Source organism: Pyrus communis, chromosome 12, assembly GCF_963583255.1.
Source record: "Pyrus communis chromosome 12, drPyrComm1.1, whole genome shotgun sequence".
NCBI lineage: Eukaryota > Viridiplantae > Streptophyta > Magnoliopsida > Rosales > Rosaceae > Pyrus > Pyrus communis.
Window position 1 is genome coordinate 22670991 of NC_084814.1, and position 18381 is coordinate 22689371.

Consider the following 18381-nt stretch of genomic DNA (forward strand, 5'->3'; position numbering starts at 1 on the left):
CGGGTCTCTTCGTACTTTTCTTCACACCTTCAATCCCGGATCGAACGTTAACTGAGGCTTTCTAGTAGAAGTAGATGTTAAATTTTAGGAAATTAGTTTGGTGTTTGTGTGAAAAGTGTGCGATTAAACTGGGGTTCGTCTCTCTTCCCCTATATTTTTGTATTTTCTGTTTCTTGGCCCATTGTTCATCATTGAATTATACAGCAGAGAGCTTCAATTCTTCATTTTGTAAAACAATTTTTGAAAAATTTGAGAATAATGTATTTTCATTCAGACCGTGCATTCCAATTGATTCCTGATTCCATTCTAAATCGACGTTTGAATTGTTGGACTTGGCATGGTCCTCGTAAATAAAATCAGGATCCTGAATAAATTTCAGTGTATTAAAACATATCAATCTTGTCATTTACTCATATAACAAGTTCAGTTTTGGATCGTGCAGCAAAACGATTGGACACGGCCCTCCTACTTCTCATGAAAATGACAACATTTTCTTTATAGTTTCTTCTATATTCTACTACGTGCGTGTTGAAAGTTTCAAAAGCAGACATGCATGCATGTATAATTATTCAACTTAATTTCTGATGATGTTACACAGTCAAAGGAAGGGATATTGAAACTCGATCTCCACCGTCAGTTTAATGTATATAATAAACGGACGGCATCTAACCAATCTGGTGACAGCATAGGGATGAAATTGAAACCTTGACATTTCAGCACTGGCATCATGGGATTAGGATATGATAATTTTCCTTGATTGCTAAGCCTCACCGTGTGTATATATAAGGGTTCTGCATCGTCCTCCATTCACAACCAGTTTTACACATACATCAATTGAACAATTTTCTTCATATTTCCTTCCTCCTGTTTGCTCAAAATGGTGAGTTTGTGTTGTTCATTTTTCTAGATTTTATTGTTAATTTTAATTTTAATTTTTCAAATGGGAGTGCCTACTTGAATTTGCGGGTCCCATCACAAAAATATTAGAGGCGTACTATGGAAAAGGATCCTCTCCAGATTATTTTTATGAGGATCCGGAGGATCAATCAATCATGTTCGTTTATTGTATATCGTGTGGTTATTAACTTCAATATATACATGGTTAAAATATATGACTAAAAAACTCAGTCTCAATTTTTTTTTTTTTTTTAATTTTAATATCGGCTGACATTTTTTTGCCTTGTTATTGCCTCTCTCTGCATTTGGTGGGAAGCAGGCTCTTTCACTCACTGTTGAGGTATGGCTATTCCTCTTTTTTTTTTTTTTTTTTTTTTTTTTCTTTTTTCTTTTCCTTTTCTATCTTATGGTCCTTTAGATATAAGCCCATGCAACACTTATTTCCTTGACAAAAACCCATCTCATTTTAAACATCCAAATAAAACCCAAATTTGAAGTAGACTGCCATGTAAACAAATAAATACCTATTATTTTCAAACTATTTACAATTGTACCACAACACTCTAATTATGTTAATGAATTTAATTATCCACCATAATTGTGGGAAATAAGTGCCTTATTATTATAAAATTATCTACTTTATACTTCTCTTACCATCATATGTTTCATTTCTTTTATTTATTTGACAATCATTGTAGGTAAATTATTTTGCATGTATGTATTAGGCACATTTTGTTAAAATTATATATATGCGTGCAAATAATTTATCTATATTTTTATGTAAAATAATATGTAATTAATTAATTTTGAATCAATTGGCTAAAAACATTTATTTATTTTGTAGGTAAATTATTTTTCATGTGATAATACATATATACTAGCCACATTTTGTTATTATTATATAGAGTGTGCAGTCAATCTACATTCTTTTATTTTGTAGGTAAATTATTTTGCATGTAGGTAAATTGTTATATATATATATATATATATATATATATATATTTATTTGCAAAATATTGGTATTTAGTTAACTTTGAATAAAAAATATTTATTTATTTTGTAGGTAAATTATTTTGCATGTATCATTACATAACCAGGAACTTATATTGTTATTATATATATGTTGTGCAAAATAATTTACCTATTCTATATTTAAAATATTGATAATTTTGAATAAAATAACTTTTTTATATTTGTAGGATATACTAATTTACTTGTTAGCATCATGAGAAAACAAATATATAAGGAACATTGGTATCATGTAAATTTTTGTTATTAAATGCATATGAATCATGACATTTAAATTTTTTTCCAAATCCCCATAAGGTATTTGAAGACATTTAATTGAATGAAATAATGTAAAATAAAATGTAGATAATAAGTGCGAGACCCAAAGTAAGTGTTATTAAGGGTAATTTAGACATCAACAAATACAAATTTTGACAAGTCATACTTAATTATGGATATTGCTTAGTTGGAGCCTAATCATTGAGTTTTTGTCAGAAAAACTTACCATGATGGGTTTTAGTTAAAGAAAATTGAATTCTAAGGGGTGTACGCATATTTTCAGTTTATTTTATGGAACTAAAATTGTCTGTGTGTTTCAACATTAACTTCAATATATTTTTACCAGAAAGAATTTGCTCAAAACTCAGAAAGAATCAAGTCTGTGGATCAACATCCAACTGAGCCATGGTAATTGCTTGCCTTGGCAATTCTGTTATGTCTTCTGTATCTCCTCGTTTTCATTTTTTTCATGTTCTTACCCTAAATCCTAAATCCTAAACCTTAGACCCTATTTGATGCAAGTGCAACCTTCTGCTATCTACTTTCGATTTCGTGTACGTTAATTGCTTGAGTTCTAAAAATGCAAGATGATCAAAGCTTGTTGGTAATGTTTTTCATGTAGGGTTCTGGTCAGTTTGTATTCAGGTGCTGTTTGTATCTGGAATTACCAATCACAGACCATGGAGAAGTCCTTCAAGGTCACTGAATCACCAGGTACATTATTTTCTCTCATATGTTCTTGTTGCGTGCCTACCGAAGTTTCTCTATGACTTTGCGTCTAAATTTTGTTTACATGTGCTTGCAGTCAGGTCAGCAAAGTTTGTAGCACGCGAACACTGGATAGTAACCGCGGCTGATGATACATTTATTCGCGTCTACAACTATGACACGTCGGAAAAGATCAAAGAGTTTGAAGCACATACAGATTATATCAGGAGTGTGACTGTCCATCCTACTCTACCTTATCTCTTGTCATGCTCGGACGACAACGTTATAAAGCTTTGGGATTGGGAGAAGGATTGGTCATGCACTCAGATCTTTGAGGGACATTCTCACTATGTGATGCAAGTGGCGTTCAATCCACATGACGCCGATACTTTCTCCAGTGCGTCTCTTGATGGCACTGTCAAGGTATTGCAAGGATTGTTATTTGTGCAAACTTAACTGTAGAATTTTCAGTGTCATGGCTTCTGTGACACTCATACTTTTGCAGGTATGGAGGATTGGGTCCGCTGCCCCGGAGTTTACATTAGAGGGCCACTTAAAAGGAGTGAATTGCGTTGATTACTTCATTCGCGCCAATAAAACGTATCTATTGAGTGGTTCCGACGATTTTACTGTTAAGGTTTGTCATGAAATGTTGGTTATATATACATGTACTGAATATGATGATCATGTGTTCGTCTATGCGTGCATATGAATTTGAATATATTATATCAATGCAGGTATGGGACTACAAAACCAAAAGCTGTATCCAAACTTTAGAAGGCCATGAGCACAATGTAACTGCTGTATGTGTTCATCCTGAGCTTCCCATAATAATCACAGCTTCTGAGGATGGGAATGTTCACATTTGGCATGCAACCACTTTTAGGTAACCGTCTTTTATGATTCAAAATATTTTCACCAGAAACGCAGTTAACTCGATTTCTGTTTACGTATTTATTTTGTTACCCGTTCTTATTGTCTTGCAGGCTTGAAAAGAGACTGAGCTACGATCTCGAAAGAGTTTGGGCCATCGCACACTCGAAAGGATCAGACAAGTGAGTTTTTTTCCTTCTTTTTGTTGTTGTTAGGATTCGTTTTGTTGTGGCATTTGATTGATTACCAGTGACGATATAAATTGATTTCGTACTTCATTGCTCTGCAGAGTTGCATTTGGATTTGACAAAGGAATAGTTGTGGTTAAAATGAACGGGTCTGTTGATCTCCAAGCTTAGAAGGAAAGGTTGAAGGAATAAAAGACATCTGGTGATCATGTGATTAATACCTTATCAATAAATGATTTTGACACACAAGATTAATATACTTGCTGACACGTTCCCTAATATAAGTGGATTTCACCATTGCATGCAAGTTTCGTATTGCCAAGTGTGTCAGCAAGTGTGTTAGTTTTGTATGTCTAAATAGTGTCATCTGTACCGCGTGTGGTAAATGAATTATCCCAAGAACTTTACGGTGTTACTCTTATTGTTGTATTATATGTATGAATAAAACTATAAAGAATGTTTTGAACGATCCTTGAGATTGATATAACTCTTTACTTTGGCTCCTAAGTTTTTTTCTTTTCAGTCGTTTGAGATACAAAATTATACCTGAATTTTTCTGCTGATTCAAAATTAAAAGTTCGTGGCATGAAGTAATACCATGTAAAAATAATCATTTATTTTACAAATAAAATCCAGAAATCACAATCCTTCTGTTACACATATCAACTACGCCGTTATAACGTATTTTCTTAGGGACTAATACAACAGAGTAGAGTATAATAATCTAGTCAGACGATACATACGAAGATTAGATGCTCCTACGGTTAATACCCCTGATTACAACAATAAGAATGATCATACATTTGGCAAACACACTTCTGCACCAGATGTAGAACCCTAATATCACATCTGCCACCAATTACGACTTGAACAATAATCCCTTGAATTTACGTTGTTCTTTCGAAACTACCACCAACCTGCATATGTAGCCATTCGGGCTGTGAGCTTTGGGCGTACTCCCTTGGTGTGTGCGAGCCAAATAACAACCCTGCAGCGTCAAATGGCTGTGCACCAGGTCAACACGTAAGAAACTCATATAGCGCATAGTTTGTCTTTCCGTGTTTTGAAAGAAACTTTACTTGTTCAACCGATGAGAGAGTGGATAATTGCAATATGAGTTAACGGGACGAGAATCTAAACAAGGATAATGTCATCATGATGATAGAAAAGAACTGTGATCCTGAGAATTAGGAGGCAGCGGAATGGTGATAGCATTTAAATTCGAGATGGAAAACGAATGAGGACTTCACCCTTCATGGGAAATCAAGGACTAAGAAAATATCATTACTATCGTGTTGTTATGCTCAAATAGATGACATGATGCATTAATGTCATCGCAAATAATACAAGAGATTTTCCGGAATCTTTATGCGTATAGCAAGGGTTAGGTTATAGAGAAAGATGAGCATAGAAGCAAGTGCCTTGCTGTTCATTCCCTTAACAATGCCACAAGAAATGCAGTAATGCACAACTACAAATCTTGGGAAATCAAGAGCAACACTGTGGGGTCCAGCGGCCAAGCTTATGACAAGCACACTCCTCTGTTGACAGACATTTACATTCCTTGATGCATCTCTAAGATCGAAAACTTGTACCCAAAAAATCCCTAGATGAAGGTTTACATTCTAAAAAAGCAGTAGGGTCTTCAGAAATTTATTGAACCGGATGTACAAAGGAAATTGGATCTGATCTACAGGGCTGGTTGGATGACCTCACTGATGGGGGTGTTGAGTAAAGAATGATAAAACTTCTTCTACAAGATTGTATTTCACTCAATGAATTTTACAATTACACAGAAGAGAATATATATAGCCTTTGGCTCTTTACAAATATACCCTTGACTACCTTAACTAAACTTGTAACCATTCTAACTAACTATAGTTAATAACAAACTAACCACATTTAGCTTTTACTAAACAATTTAACATCAATAGAAATGGAAGACTTGTTATCTTCCTTAATACACCCCCTCAAGCGAGAGGAGGAATTAGAGTTGATTCCAATGGGAAGCTTGGAACTTAAGTATTGAAACTGATTTTTAGACAAAGATTTTGTATGAAGATCAGCCAATTGATCGGCACTGCAAACAAACTGGACTTTGAGAAGATTAGCTAGAACCAGTTCGCGAATGTAATGATAATCAATCTCAACATGCTTCGTGCGAGCATGAAAAACAGGATTAGAGGCTAAAGAGATGGCTAAAATGTTATCACACCACAGTGTAGGCAGTTTAGGAAGAGGACAGTGAAGGTCACAAAGGATTTTACAAACCCAAGTGAGTTCTGCAGCCGTATGAGCCAGAGACCTATATTCGACTTCTGTAGAAAAACGGGTGACAGTACTTTGTTTCTTGGCACTCTAGCTGATGAGGTTAGGACCAAGAAAGACACAATAGCCATTGGTTGATTGCCTATCAAACGTGCTTCCAGCCCAATCAGCGTCGGAGTATGCTGAGAGATCAACATGACCTTTTGTAAACCATAATCCCTGGGAAACAGAACCTTTTAGAAACCGAAGAACTCGTTTGGCAGCTTGAAAATGTTGTTCACGTGGAGCATGCATGAATTGGCAGAGCTGATTGACAGCAAAAGCAAGGTTCAGGCGAGTCCACGTGAGATATTGAAGGCCTCCAACAATTGAGCGATACTCAGTGGGATTGGGTAGAAGAGAACCAGTATGATCTAGTTTGTGGGAGCCAAGAGGTGTGCAACAAGGTTTGGCACCCTGCATATTTGTCCGTTGAAAAAGATCAAGCAAATATTTAGTTTGATGAAGAAAGATCCCTTTAGAAGATCATTGGACTTCCAGCCCCAAGAAATAGTGTAAAGAACCAAGATCCTTCACTGGAAATCGATTACTGAGCTATTGAATGAATTGATGACAGAGATGCGAATTAAGGCCAGTAACGAGAATGTCATCCACATAAACGAGAACTATAACCAACTGAGGACCATTAAGTACAAACAAGGATGCATCAGATGAAGATTGATGGAAGCCAAGGTCCTACAGAGCTTGAAATAGTTTTTCAAACCAATTTCTAAGGGCTTGCTTAAGACCATACATCGATTTTTGAAGTTTGCACACATGACTGGGAAAAAGAGGATCAATAAAACCCGGGGGTTGAAGCATGTAGACATTCTCTTTTAAATCCCATGAAGAAAGGAATTGCTGATGTCTAACTGGTTTAAAAACCAATTATGTTGAACAACAAGACTAAGAAGTATTCGAATGGTAACCGGTTTAGCAACCGGACTGAAAGTCTCTTTGAAATCAATGCCCTCTTGTTGATGAAAGCCCTTGGCAACAAGCTGGGCCTTGTAATGATCCACAGTACCATCAGGCTTCTTCTTGACACGAAACACCCATTTGCAGCCAACAATGTTTTAAGAAGAATGAGAAGGAACTAAGGACCAAGTTCCTGTAAACAGTAAGGCATTGTATTCATCCTACATCGCAGCTCACCAGTGAGCAAACTTAGATGCTTGTAAATAAGTGCTGGGAATAGAATCTAGTGCAATGGATAGAGGATGCTTAGTTGCTGCATAAGCCTTAGGTTTATAGATGCCTGCTTTGGATCGGGTAACCACAGGATGAGTATTAACCATAGAGGTAGAAATAGGGTGAGAATCATCTGGAGTTGGAGAAGCATCTGGAATTGGAGAAGCATCGGGAGTTGGAGAAGTATCGGGAGTTGGAGAAGAAGCAGGATGAGTATACTTGCTAAAATAGAGATCCATTGAAGGAGAAGTAACTGGAGAGCTAGAAGTATGAAGGGGCAGAGACTGAAAAGGATAGAGTTCTTTATTAAAAATCACATGTCTGGAGATATAGACTCGGTTGCCAATCGGATCAAAGCACCGATAACCTTTGTGCTGAAGACTATAGCCCAAAAACACACAACTCTTGCTTTTAGCATCCAATTTACTGTGAATATAAGGTTTAAGCCATGGAAAGCATTGGCAACTAAAAACTTTGAGTTTGGAATAATCCGGGTGCTAATGAAATAAAATTTCCCGAGGAGATTGTGAGACACCAGAAATGGGAAGACGATTAATGAGATATAGGGCAGTAGAGAGCCTCGACCCAAAACACATGAAGGACATGAGAAGCAACAAGTAAAGTCCTAGCTATCTCAACAAGATGGCGGTGTTTTCTCTTAGCACAACCGTTTTGTTCAGGCTTGTGTGGACAGCTGTATTGATGAAAAATACCATGTGCACTAAGAAAAGATGCAAACGAATGACCAGTAAATTGACCCCCTGAATCTGAACGCAACACTTTGATTTTATTACCAAGCAAATTTTCTACATAGTTCTTGAACTCAACAAACGTAGAAAGTACATCCGACTTTGCTTTCAAAAGGAAAAACCAACTGTATTTACTAAAATCATCAACAAGAAGTAAGTAATATCGGAAACGACTGCTAGATGTAACAAAAGCAGGTCCCCACAAATCACAGTGTAAAAGTTGAAAACTGTGAGTAGTTGCTGAAGAAGACAGACCAAAAGGAAGCTTGTGGTTCTTTGCCAATGCACAATCCGAACAGAAAAAATCAACTGTAGACTTGCCTTGCACTGCAAGAGTATTTGTAATATACCCGATGAAAAATGACAGAAGATGGATGACCCAAGCGCCTATGCCATATCTTTATTGGAGCTTTAATATTAACAAAAACTGATGCAGCAAGTGAAGGAGAAGCTTTACCAGAGACAAAACTAGAAGATGTAGTAGACTGCAAAGGATAGAAGCCATCTTTAATTGAACCCCGCAAAAGCGTCTTCCCCGTGTAACGATCCTTAACAATGGATCCATCAGAATCAAGAGTTAATGAACAATAATTGTCCCGGAGAAATTGAAAGGCAGACAACAAATTATGTTGTATGTGAGGAACATGTAGAACATTTGACAGTGTAAAAGAAGAAGTAGGGGTTCGTAATGTAGATGAACCAACATGAGAAATGGACGGACCTTTACCATCACCTATGTAAACCTTGTCTTCACCAGTGTAGGGAGTAGAAGAGTTGATGTGTGATATGTCATTAGTAATGTGCGAAGTAGCTCCTGAGTCAATTAACCAAGTAGGAGAGGGCTTGGCGTTGGAACAAGCACACATTGCTTGGAGCTTGGCAGGAGGGATTCGACCACATATCTCAGGATTCATATGGTCAAAGCAGTCAAGCGCTTCATAACTTGAATTACCACAAATCTGACAAGGAGCCCGAGGACCAGAAAAAGAACCACGAGATTGAGCAAATGAATTAGAACGATTGAAACCACAAGTGAAAGAATTACCATGATGAGAGCCTCGATTGCCACGATAAATGCCACAATTGATCTTCCCACGATTCGAATTGTAACGAAAAGAGTGCTGAAGTGGTTGATTCTGAGCAACATACGCCTGAGGTGAGGTGGGAAGAAGTGGGGGTTGAGCATGAATTGATAAGGCATCAAATGGTTCAGACATACTGGAAGAGACACATTTCTTGCGACGATTCAGAGAGAGCTCTTTGGTAAGAAGCAAGCCATGCAATTCATCCAAAGATGTAGAAGTTAACCGAAGCATGATTGAGTTGGTGAATGATTCAAACTCATCAGGAAGACCAGCTAAAGTAGCAGCAATGAGATCGCGAACAGAAATTGAGGCTCCAGCAGCAGTGAGAGAGTCGGAGATCTCTTTGAGCTCTTGCAAATAATCAGACATGGATCCATAACCTTTCTCAACACTTTGAAGTCGAGAACGAAGCTGATGAACATGTGCATCAGAAACACCCCCAAATCTTTGTTCGAGCTTAAGCCATAGATCACGGGAAGACGAAACACCAACTGTGAAAGGAATCACCTCTTCAGACAACGTGGAATTAAACCAAATCAGGAGATTCTGATCCTTCTCATACCAAACTTTGAAAGCCAGATTAAGAGTGCGATCAGGCAGAAGAGGGGTGGGACAGGGTTCCGTGCCATCGACGATACCAAGAAGACGATAACGCCGAAGAATCGGAGCAAACAGAGCACACCATGGTAGATAATTGGTCATCTTGAGCTTGATTGGCACCATGCTGCCAATATTTTAGATTGTGAGAGAGGAATATGAAGAGGAATTAGGGTTAGAAGAGGGATTGATAACAGGCACCGACTCAGACGAAGTTGCCATGAGAGAGCAAGAAAACAGATCAAGATCAACAAGCGCAGAACAAAATCGCCATAGAGAACAATCAAATCGAGGTACATATCAGAAAATCGGAACTGAAGAGAAGAGGATCGAGAAGAGCCGTGAGGCAATGGCGATGAAACCATAAAGAATGATAAAACTTCTTCTACAAGATTGTTTTTCACCCAATGAATTTTACAATTACACAGAAGAGAATATATATAGCCTTTGGCTCTTTACAAATATACCCTTGACTACCTTAACTAAACTTGTAACCATTCTAACTAACTATAGTTAATAACAAACTAACCACATTTAGCTTTTACTAAACTATTTAACATCAACAGAAACGGAAGACTTGTTATCTTCCTTAATATTGAGTACATGCCTGAAGATGAAGTGAAGGTGGCTGCTGCGGAGAGGCTTAGGATCTCGATGGAACGGATAGCCTTGCTAAAGGCAGCCCAACCTAAGAAAAAGATTCCCAAATCTGATGATGACGAAGACGAAGAAGAAGAGGACGATGAAAGCGACGAAGAAGATGAGGACAAAATCAAGAAAAAGAAGGAAAAGAAAAAAGAAGGCGAGGAAAATGGAAAACCAAAGGGACCTACAACCCTGTCCAAGTTGACAGCAGAGGAGGCTGAACACCGTGCTCCAAGAGTGGCTTACGTTGTGCAAGGATAGAAGTGCTAAAGTTAATTGATGGACCGACAAAAGAAGGGAGCACCACCAATCTCTTTCCGAGTGAATCTAACAGCCGGGAATCGCCCTTGCATTTCGCGGCTCAACACGTTTGGGATATCAATGAACAGAGTTCGCTTTGGTCCGTGTGGACTGCATCCAAATCCACCACGCTCATGCGCTTGCACAGGTGAATCTGTGAGCTGGTCACTGACAACTAACCCTGTGTGCAACTCCAAGGTTTTGAGTGCTTGGCAGATGCTTGCTATTTCCACCGGGATTTGTTCGCTTTCGGCTAAATTCAACGGTCACTTGCCCGGGTCTCTTCGTACTTTTCTTCACACCTTCAATCCCGGATCCAACGTTAACTGAGGCTTTCTAGTAGAAGTAGATGTTAAATTTAGGAAATTAGTTTGGTGTTTGTGTGAAAATTGTGCGATTAAACTGGGGTTTGTCTCTCTACCCCCTATATTTTTGTATTTTCTGTTAATTGGCCCATTGTTCATCATTGAATTATACAGGAGAGAGTTTCAATTCTTCATGTTGTAAAACAATTTTGTAAAATTTGAGAATAATGTATTTGCATTCAGACCATGCATTCCGATTGATTCCTGATTCCATTCTAAATCGACATTTGAATTGTTCGACTTGGCGTGATCCTCGTAAATGAAACGAGAATCCCGAGTAAATATCAGTGTATTGAAACATATCAATCTTGTCGTTTATCCATATAACAAGTTGAGTTTTGGGACGAAGAAAATGATTTACAAGGATCGCGCAGCAAAACGATTGGACACGGCCCTCCTACTTCTCATGAAAATGACAACATTTTATTTATTGTTTCTTGTATATTCTACTACGTACGTGTTGAAAGTTTCAAAAGCACACATGCATGCATGTATAATTATTCAACTTAGTTTCTGATGATGTTACACAGTCAAAGGAAGGGATATTGAAACTCGATCTCCACCGTCAGTTTAATGTATATAATGAACGGACGGCATCTAACCAATCTGGTGACAACATAGGGATGAAATTGAAACCTTGACATTTCAGCACTGGCATCATGGGATTAGGATATGATAATTTTCCTTGATTGCTAAGCCTCACCGTGTGTATATATAGAGGTTCTGCATCGTCCTCCATTCACAACCAGTTTTACACATACATCAAGTTAACAATTTTCTTCATATTTCCTTCCTCCTGTTTGCTCAAAATGGTGAGTTTTTGTTGTTCATTTTTCTAGATTTTATTGTTGATTTTTTTTTTCTTTTCAAATGGGAGTGCCAACTTGAATTTGTGGGTCCCATCACAAAAATATTAGAGGCATACTATGGAAAAGGATCTTCTCCGAATTCTCTTTATGGGGATCCGGATGATCAATCTATCATTTTTGTTCATTGTATATCGTATGGTCATTAACTTCAATATATACACAGTTAAAATATATGACTACAAAATTATATTATTCAGTCTCAATTTTTTTTATTTTATTTTAATATTGGCTGACATTTTGACTTGTTATTGCTTCTCTCTGCATTTGTTGGGAAGCAGGCTCTTTCACTCACTATTGAGGTATGGCTATTCCTCTTTTTTCTTTTCTTTTTTATTTTCCTTTTCTATCTTATTTATTCTATGGAACTAAACTTGCTCAAAACATTATTTTTTCTTTTCTTTTTTCTTTTCCTTTTATATCTTATTTTTTCTTTTCCGTTTCAACATTAACCTCAATATATTTTTTGCCAGAAAGAACTTGCTCAAAACTCAGAAAGAATTAAGTCTGTGGATCTACATCCAACTGAGCCATGGTAATTGCTTGCCCTGGCAATTCTGTTATGTCTTCTGCATCTCCTCGTTTTGATTTTTTTTCCTTCATATTCTTACCCTAAACCCTAATTGATGCAAGTGCAACCTTCTGCTATCTACTTTCGATTTCGTGTACGTTAATTGCTTGAATTCTAAAAATGCAAGATAATCAAAGCTTGTTGGTAATGTTTTTCATATAGGGTTCTGGTCAGTTTGTATTCAGGTGCTGTTTGTATCTGGAATTACCAATCACAGACCATGGAGAAGTCCTTCAAGGTCACTGAATCACCAGGTACATTATTTTCTTTCATACGTTCTTGTTGTGTGCCTACCGAAGTTTCTCTCATTGACAGATATGACTTTGCGTCTTAATTTTGTTTACGTGTGCTTGCAGTCAGGTCAGCAAAGTTTGTAGCACGCGAACACTGGATAGTAACCGCGGCTGATGACACATTTATTCGCGTCTACAACTATGACACGACAGAAAAGATCAAAGAGTTTGAAGCACATACAGATTATATCAGGAGTGTGACTGTCCATCCTACTCTACCTTATCTCTTGTCATGCTCGGACGACAACGTTATAAAGCTTTGGGATTGGGAGAAGGATTGGTCATGCACTCAGATCTTTGAGGGACATTCTCACTATGTGATGCAGGTGGCGTTCAATCCACATGACGCCGATACTTTTTCCAGTGCGTCTCTTGATGGCACTGTCAAGGTATTGCAAGGATTGTTATTTGTGCAAACTTAACTGTAAATTTCTCAGTCATGATTTCTGTGACACTCATATACTTTTGCATGACTTCTGTGACACTCGTATACTTTTGCAGGTATGGAAGATTGGCTCCGCTGCTCAGGAGTTTACATTAGAGGGCCACTTAAAAGGAGTGAATTGTGTTGATTACTTCATTCGCAACGATAAAACGTATCTATTGAGTGGCTCTGACGATTTTACTGTTAAGGTTTGTCATGCAATGCTTGTTATATATATGATGATCATGTTCGTATCTGCATGCATATGAATTTGAATATATTATGTCAATGCAGGTATGGGACTACGAAACCAAAAGCTGTGTCCAAACTTTAGAAGGCCATGAGCACAATGTAACTGCTGTATGTGTTCATCCTGAGCTTCCCATAATAATCACAGCTTCTGAGGATGGGAATGTTCACATTTGGCATGCAACCACTTTTAGGTAACCGTCTTTTATGATTCAAAATATTTTCACCAGAAACGCAGTTAACTCGATTTCTGTTTACGTATTCATTTTGTTACCCGTTCTTATTGTCTTGCAGGCTTGAAAAGAGACTGAGCTACGATCTCCAAAGAGTTTGGGCCATCGCACACTCAATAGGATCAGACAAGTGAGTTTTTTTCCTTCTTTTTGTTGTTGTTAGGATTCGATTTGTTGTCGCATTTGATTGATTACCAGTGACGATATAAATTGATTTCGTACTTCATTGCTCTGCAGAGTTGCATTTGGATTTGACAAAGGGATAGTTGTGGTTAAAATGAATGGGTCTGTTGATCTCCAAGCTTAGAAGGAAAGGTTGAAGGAATAAAAGACATCTAGTGATCATGTGACTAATACCTTATCAATAAATGATTTTGACACACAAGATTAATATACTTGCTGACACGTTCTCTAATAAAAGTGGATTTCACCGTTGTATGCAAGTTTTGTATTGCCAAGTGTGTCAGCAAGTGTGTTAGTTTTATATGTCTAAATAGTGTCATCTGTACCGCGTACGGTAAAGGAATTATCCAAGAACTTTACGGTGTTACTCTTATTGTTGTATTATATGTATGAATAAAACTATAAAGAATGTTTCGAATGATCCTTGAGATTGATATAACTCTTTACTTTGGCTCCTAATTTTTTTTTCTTTTCAATCGTTTGAGATACAGAATTATGCCTGAATTTTTCCACTGATTCCGAATTAAAAGCTCATGGCATGACGTAATACCATGTAAAAATAATCAGATATTTTACAAATAAAATCCAGAAATCACAATCCTTCTGTTACACATATCAACTACGCCGTTATAACGTATTTTCTTAGGGACTAATACAACAGAGTAGAGTATAATAATCTAGTCAGACGATGCATACGAAGATTAGATGCTCCTACGGTTAATACCCCTGATTACAACAATAAGAATGATCATACATTTGGCAAACACACTTCTGCACCAGATGTAGAACCCTAATATCACATCTGCCACCAATTACGACTTGAACAATAATCCCTTGAATTTACGTTGTTCTTTCGAAACTACCACCAACCTGCATATGTAGCCATTCGGGCTGTGAGCTTTGGGCGTACTCCCTTGGTGTGTGCGAGCCAAATAACAACCCTGCAGCGTCAAATGGCTGTGCACCGAGCTGAAACACCAGGTCAACGATAATGTCATCATGATGATAGAAAAGAACTGTGATCCTGAGAATTAGGAGGCAGCGGAATGGTGATAGCATTTAAATTCGAGATGGAAAACGAAAGAGGACTTCACCCTTCATGGGAAATCAAGGACTAAGAAAATATCATTACTATCGTGTTGTTACGCTCAAATAGATGATATGATGCATTAATGTCATCGCAAATAATACAAGAGATTTTCCGGCATCTTTATGCGTATAGCAAGGGTTAGGTTATAGAAAAAGATGAGCGTAGAAGGCAGTGCCTTGCTGTTCATTCCGTTAACAATGCCACAAGAAATGCAAAACTACAAGTCTTGGGAAATCAAGAGCAACAGTGTGGTGTCCAGCGGCCAAGCTTACGACAAGCACACTCCTCTGTTGACAGACATTTACATTCCTTGATGCATCTCTAAGATTGAAAACTTGTACCCAAAAAATCCTAGATGAAGGTTTACATTCTAAAAAAGCAGTAGGGTCTTCAGAAATTTATTGAACTGGAAATAAAAATGCATTTCAAGGATTATATATTGGAAATAGATCCAGAAAGAGTAGGTCAGTGGATTTTATGCAGGTTATAGAAGTGCAGCTTACTTACATCTTTTGGAGGAAACGCTTCGATGGTGGGATTCATGTTCATCCTTGAATTGACTGCTTCAAGCTTCATTGAAAGGAACTACAGAATCGAATAAACAGATTACAGACTTGGGTTAAACAGTTTAAAGCAAAACCGTGTAACCAAGTACCACTAGATAGAGTCAGAAGGAATAGATACCTCGACCTGGTGCTGCAGTGATTGGATGTAATTAATAATCTCGTCAAGGACAAGTGCTTTCCCAATAACCTTTTCAGAAAAAGAAAAAAAGAAAGAAAAAAGAAGAAGTTAAACATACGTAAGGGAAACATACTTGGTGAAACAAAATTGATTTCAGAATTCGGATCACCAAGATGTTTAGAATAAATCTAGTAATGAAACTGGAAACAACATATTACATAACAAAGATTTGCTTTACTAACTACGTTGATCATATGCTAAGTAAATATTATGACAAACATAAAACCAACGAGACAACATTGAATACCTTGTTGCATCCAGGAACCAAGTCTTGGAGAATTTTCATCCTCTCGCTGATCTTCTCTCTCCTAGCCTGCCAAAACGAGCATTACCCGCAACATGTTCAAAGAGTGAATGAATCAAACTGATTTACCAAACATGTCAATAAAACAGAAACCTATCCCTATCGATAACTACAGAGCTTGATTAAGAACATGCAAACCGTGATAGATGTTCTAGATTCTTGTACTGAACATTTAAAAGGACCAAAAGTGTATTACTCTTTCGGCTAGACTGTGGCTATCTGTAGCTTGTCCCCTTCTTGCCCTCACATGGATAAAGTCTTGCTTGGGTGGCTCGGAAGGTTTAGTGCTTTCTTCAGCTGGCTTGTTGTCACCAGCAGCTGAACTTTCTTCAACTTCAGCCCTCAAACTGCCATTTTCGTTACTGGATCCCGCTAATTTCATCCGTTTTCCACCTGAATCTTTCTGTTCGAGAACAAACAGGGCAAAGAAAGCAATAAACAACGATACAAAAAAATTCAAGAACAATCAAACAACATACAAACAGACATCAATAACTAAAAATCATGCAGCTTAACTAGCTTAACGACACACATCACGCCATTTTCGGATGCATTAACATTCAAAATCAAGTCTTTACATATAGCTGAGATAGCAGAATCGCAATTTCACAAACTTTACTACTTCACTCAAGTATTTTCCAACAAATAGTTTACTAAATTAAGTTCAAATATAAAGGCCCCCGACTAAAATTCGTTCCCTTTTCCAACTATTTCCCTCCATTAGCCATAATTCAGCTAAATTATAATAAAAACACATACAAAGTTCATTGCTTTAGCATTAATTTGCACCATTTTCTCAGAAACCAAACATAAAGTCGAGCCAAGCAATCAAATTTCACTTGAAGGAGTGAAAAATTACGAACCAAGCCATTGCCACTACTAGTGGAAACCTGCTTCGAAGACTCGTCCTCAGAGCTCACATCCCTTCTCTTTCTTCCGCCACCGCCACCACCGCCGCCACTTTGCTCAGTCACAGTCGATTCCTCCAACGACCCATCTCTGTTCACAGAACTATCTCCAAGCCCACCCAAACTCTGACCCAAGTTACCCATTCGGAGCCCCAACCCGCCACCGCTGCCACCGGGTTCGCCGCTAAAGGGCCAAATCTCCGCCAGGCTGTAGGATGCCGGGTTAGCTGCTGAGAAGGAAGACTCGTTGATCAGTGGAGGATCCATTTTGTCAACAACGGAATTCATTCGACCCGACCCGACCCGGTATCCGAATCCGAAGCCAAAACTTGAGGTTCCCACAGAGAGAGAGAGTGAGCTTGTGGGGAGAGAATGAGGGGTTTAGTGAGCTGATGGGTTATTTAACAAGTGATTTAGAGAGAGAAAGATTTGGTTTTTAGAAAGAGAGAGAGAGAGAGAGAGAGAGAGAGAGAGAGGCATTAATGGATGATGATGAAAGTGAGAGAGAGAAAGTTAGAGAGAGAAAGGGAGGAAGGGAGGGTGGGAGTGGGGGCAGAGATGAAGCACAGTTTGATCCTTTTGGCTGGACGGGAGGAGAGCAGCGCGCAGTGCGCCCACTGTGCTTTTTAACCCCACCCGACAGTAAAAGGCCTTTAGAGAGAGACAGAGAGAGAGACAGAAGCGGCTCCGTTTAGAAAGTGGACATCCAGAAATGCTACCATCGGCGCGTTAAGGTACTCGCTCTTTTGCAATAGACACGTGGCACTCAGTCTGGGTTTTATTAATTTATCATATTATTTAATTTCCTGTGTGAGTTGCTTGATTGGTTGATCTAAACCAGATATGGGATCAAGTGCCTAACCAACACATTATTAGAAGGAAAGTGGGGATCAAAGGATCCAAACCCACATCTGTATTTCAAATTACTTGAGGCTATATTTCCCCTCCCCCACCTTTTTTTTTTTTTTTCTTTTTTCTTTTTTTTCACAAAGCGATATATTAATGTATGCTGATTTACGATGAAGAGAAATGAGATTTTGGTGCAAAGGGACGCACATGCTATTCTGACCAACAAATTTAATTCACATTTGCATGCTTGATGATGTCATTCGCTAGAATTTTTTATTTTCCAAAAAGTGATATTTTAATCTGTTCTAATAGACGATGAAGATGAATCATATTTCGGTGCAATGAGACGACGCATTGCTTTGACCAATTAGCCTAATTTTACATATGTGCAATTCACAATTCTGTTAATGTGGTTTGGACATGTGAACTGAAGAACTACATATGCTTTGGTTAGCATATGCGATTATGAGACAGA

The 18381-nt window shown here is 37.9% G+C and overlaps 3 protein-coding genes and 1 long non-coding RNA gene across 5 annotated transcripts; 3 read left to right on the forward strand and 1 right to left on the reverse strand.

Annotated features, from left to right (window-relative positions):
- Positions 1-823: 823 nt before the first annotated feature.
- Positions 824-3604, forward strand: LOC137710189 (coatomer subunit beta'-1-like). The gene is made up of 6 exons (XM_068449135.1): positions 824-880; positions 1217-1237; positions 2531-2592; positions 2807-2898; positions 2990-3315; positions 3398-3604. The coding sequence occupies exons 1-6, from the start codon at positions 878-880 to the stop codon at positions 3602-3604; spliced, it is 711 nt and encodes a 236-aa protein (XP_068305236.1). The 5' UTR covers positions 824-877.
- A 34-nt stretch (positions 3605-3638) lies between these two features.
- On the forward strand, positions 3639-4324 carry LOC137710681 (uncharacterized). Its single transcript, XR_011064997.1, has 3 exons — positions 3639-3778; positions 3879-3947; positions 4055-4324. It is a non-coding gene; the product is annotated as an uncharacterized lncRNA (long non-coding RNA).
- A 7586-nt stretch (positions 4325-11910) lies between these two features.
- LOC137710682 (coatomer subunit beta'-1-like) lies at positions 11911-14436 on the forward strand. Its single transcript, XM_068449780.1, has 9 exons — positions 11911-12004; positions 12340-12360; positions 12532-12593; positions 12792-12883; positions 12986-13311; positions 13424-13555; positions 13641-13789; positions 13890-13958; positions 14066-14436. The coding sequence occupies exons 1-9, from the start codon at positions 12002-12004 to the stop codon at positions 14133-14135; spliced, it is 924 nt and encodes a 307-aa protein (XP_068305881.1). The 5' UTR covers positions 11911-12001; the 3' UTR covers positions 14136-14436.
- Positions 14437-14499: 63 nt separating this feature from the next.
- Positions 14500-17649, reverse strand: LOC137710683 (transcription factor bHLH79-like). Of its 2 annotated transcripts, none has more exons than XM_068449781.1 (6): positions 17013-17642; positions 16346-16552; positions 16093-16158; positions 15786-15854; positions 15609-15686; positions 14500-14980 (listed from the first exon to the last, which is right to left on the reverse strand). In XM_068449781.1, exons 1-6 carry the CDS (start codon positions 17343-17345, stop codon positions 14852-14854), a joined length of 882 nt encoding a protein of 293 aa, XP_068305882.1. In that variant the 5' UTR covers positions 17346-17642; the 3' UTR covers positions 14500-14851. The 2 variants fall into 2 exon arrangements, with proteins under 2 accessions (XP_068305882.1, XP_068305883.1); XM_068449782.1 differs by having other exon boundaries at positions 14922-15035; positions 17013-17649.
- Between the last annotated feature and the right edge of the window lie 732 nt (positions 17650-18381).

Coding starts and splice junctions, on each gene's coding strand:
- LOC137710189 (XM_068449135.1), top strand. Junction 2,593..2,806: donor CAACATCCAACTGAGCCATG/GTAATTGCTTGC, acceptor TTTTTCATGTAG/GGTTCTGGTCAGTTTGTATT. Junction 2,899..2,989: donor CAAGGTCACTGAATCACCAG/GTACATTATTTT, acceptor ATGTGCTTGCAG/TCAGGTCAGCAAAGTTTGTA.
- LOC137710682 (XM_068449780.1), top strand. Junction 12,361..12,531: donor CTCTTTCACTCACTATTGAG/GTATGGCTATTC, acceptor ATTTTTTGCCAG/AAAGAACTTGCTCAAAACTC. Junction 13,556..13,640: donor CTGACGATTTTACTGTTAAG/GTTTGTCATGCA, acceptor ATGTCAATGCAG/GTATGGGACTACGAAACCAA.
- LOC137710683 (XM_068449781.1), bottom strand. CDS start 17,345: ATGAATTCCGTTGTTGACAAAATGGATCCTCCACTGATCAACGAGTCT. Junction 15,687..15,785: donor CACTGCAGCACCAGGTCGAG/GTATCTATTCCT, acceptor TCGATTCTGTAG/TTCCTTTCAATGAAGCTTGA. Junction 14,981..15,608: donor AAGCGTTTCCTCCAAAAGAT/GTAAGTAAGCTG, acceptor CTGGTGTTTCAG/CTCGGTGCACAGCCATTTGA.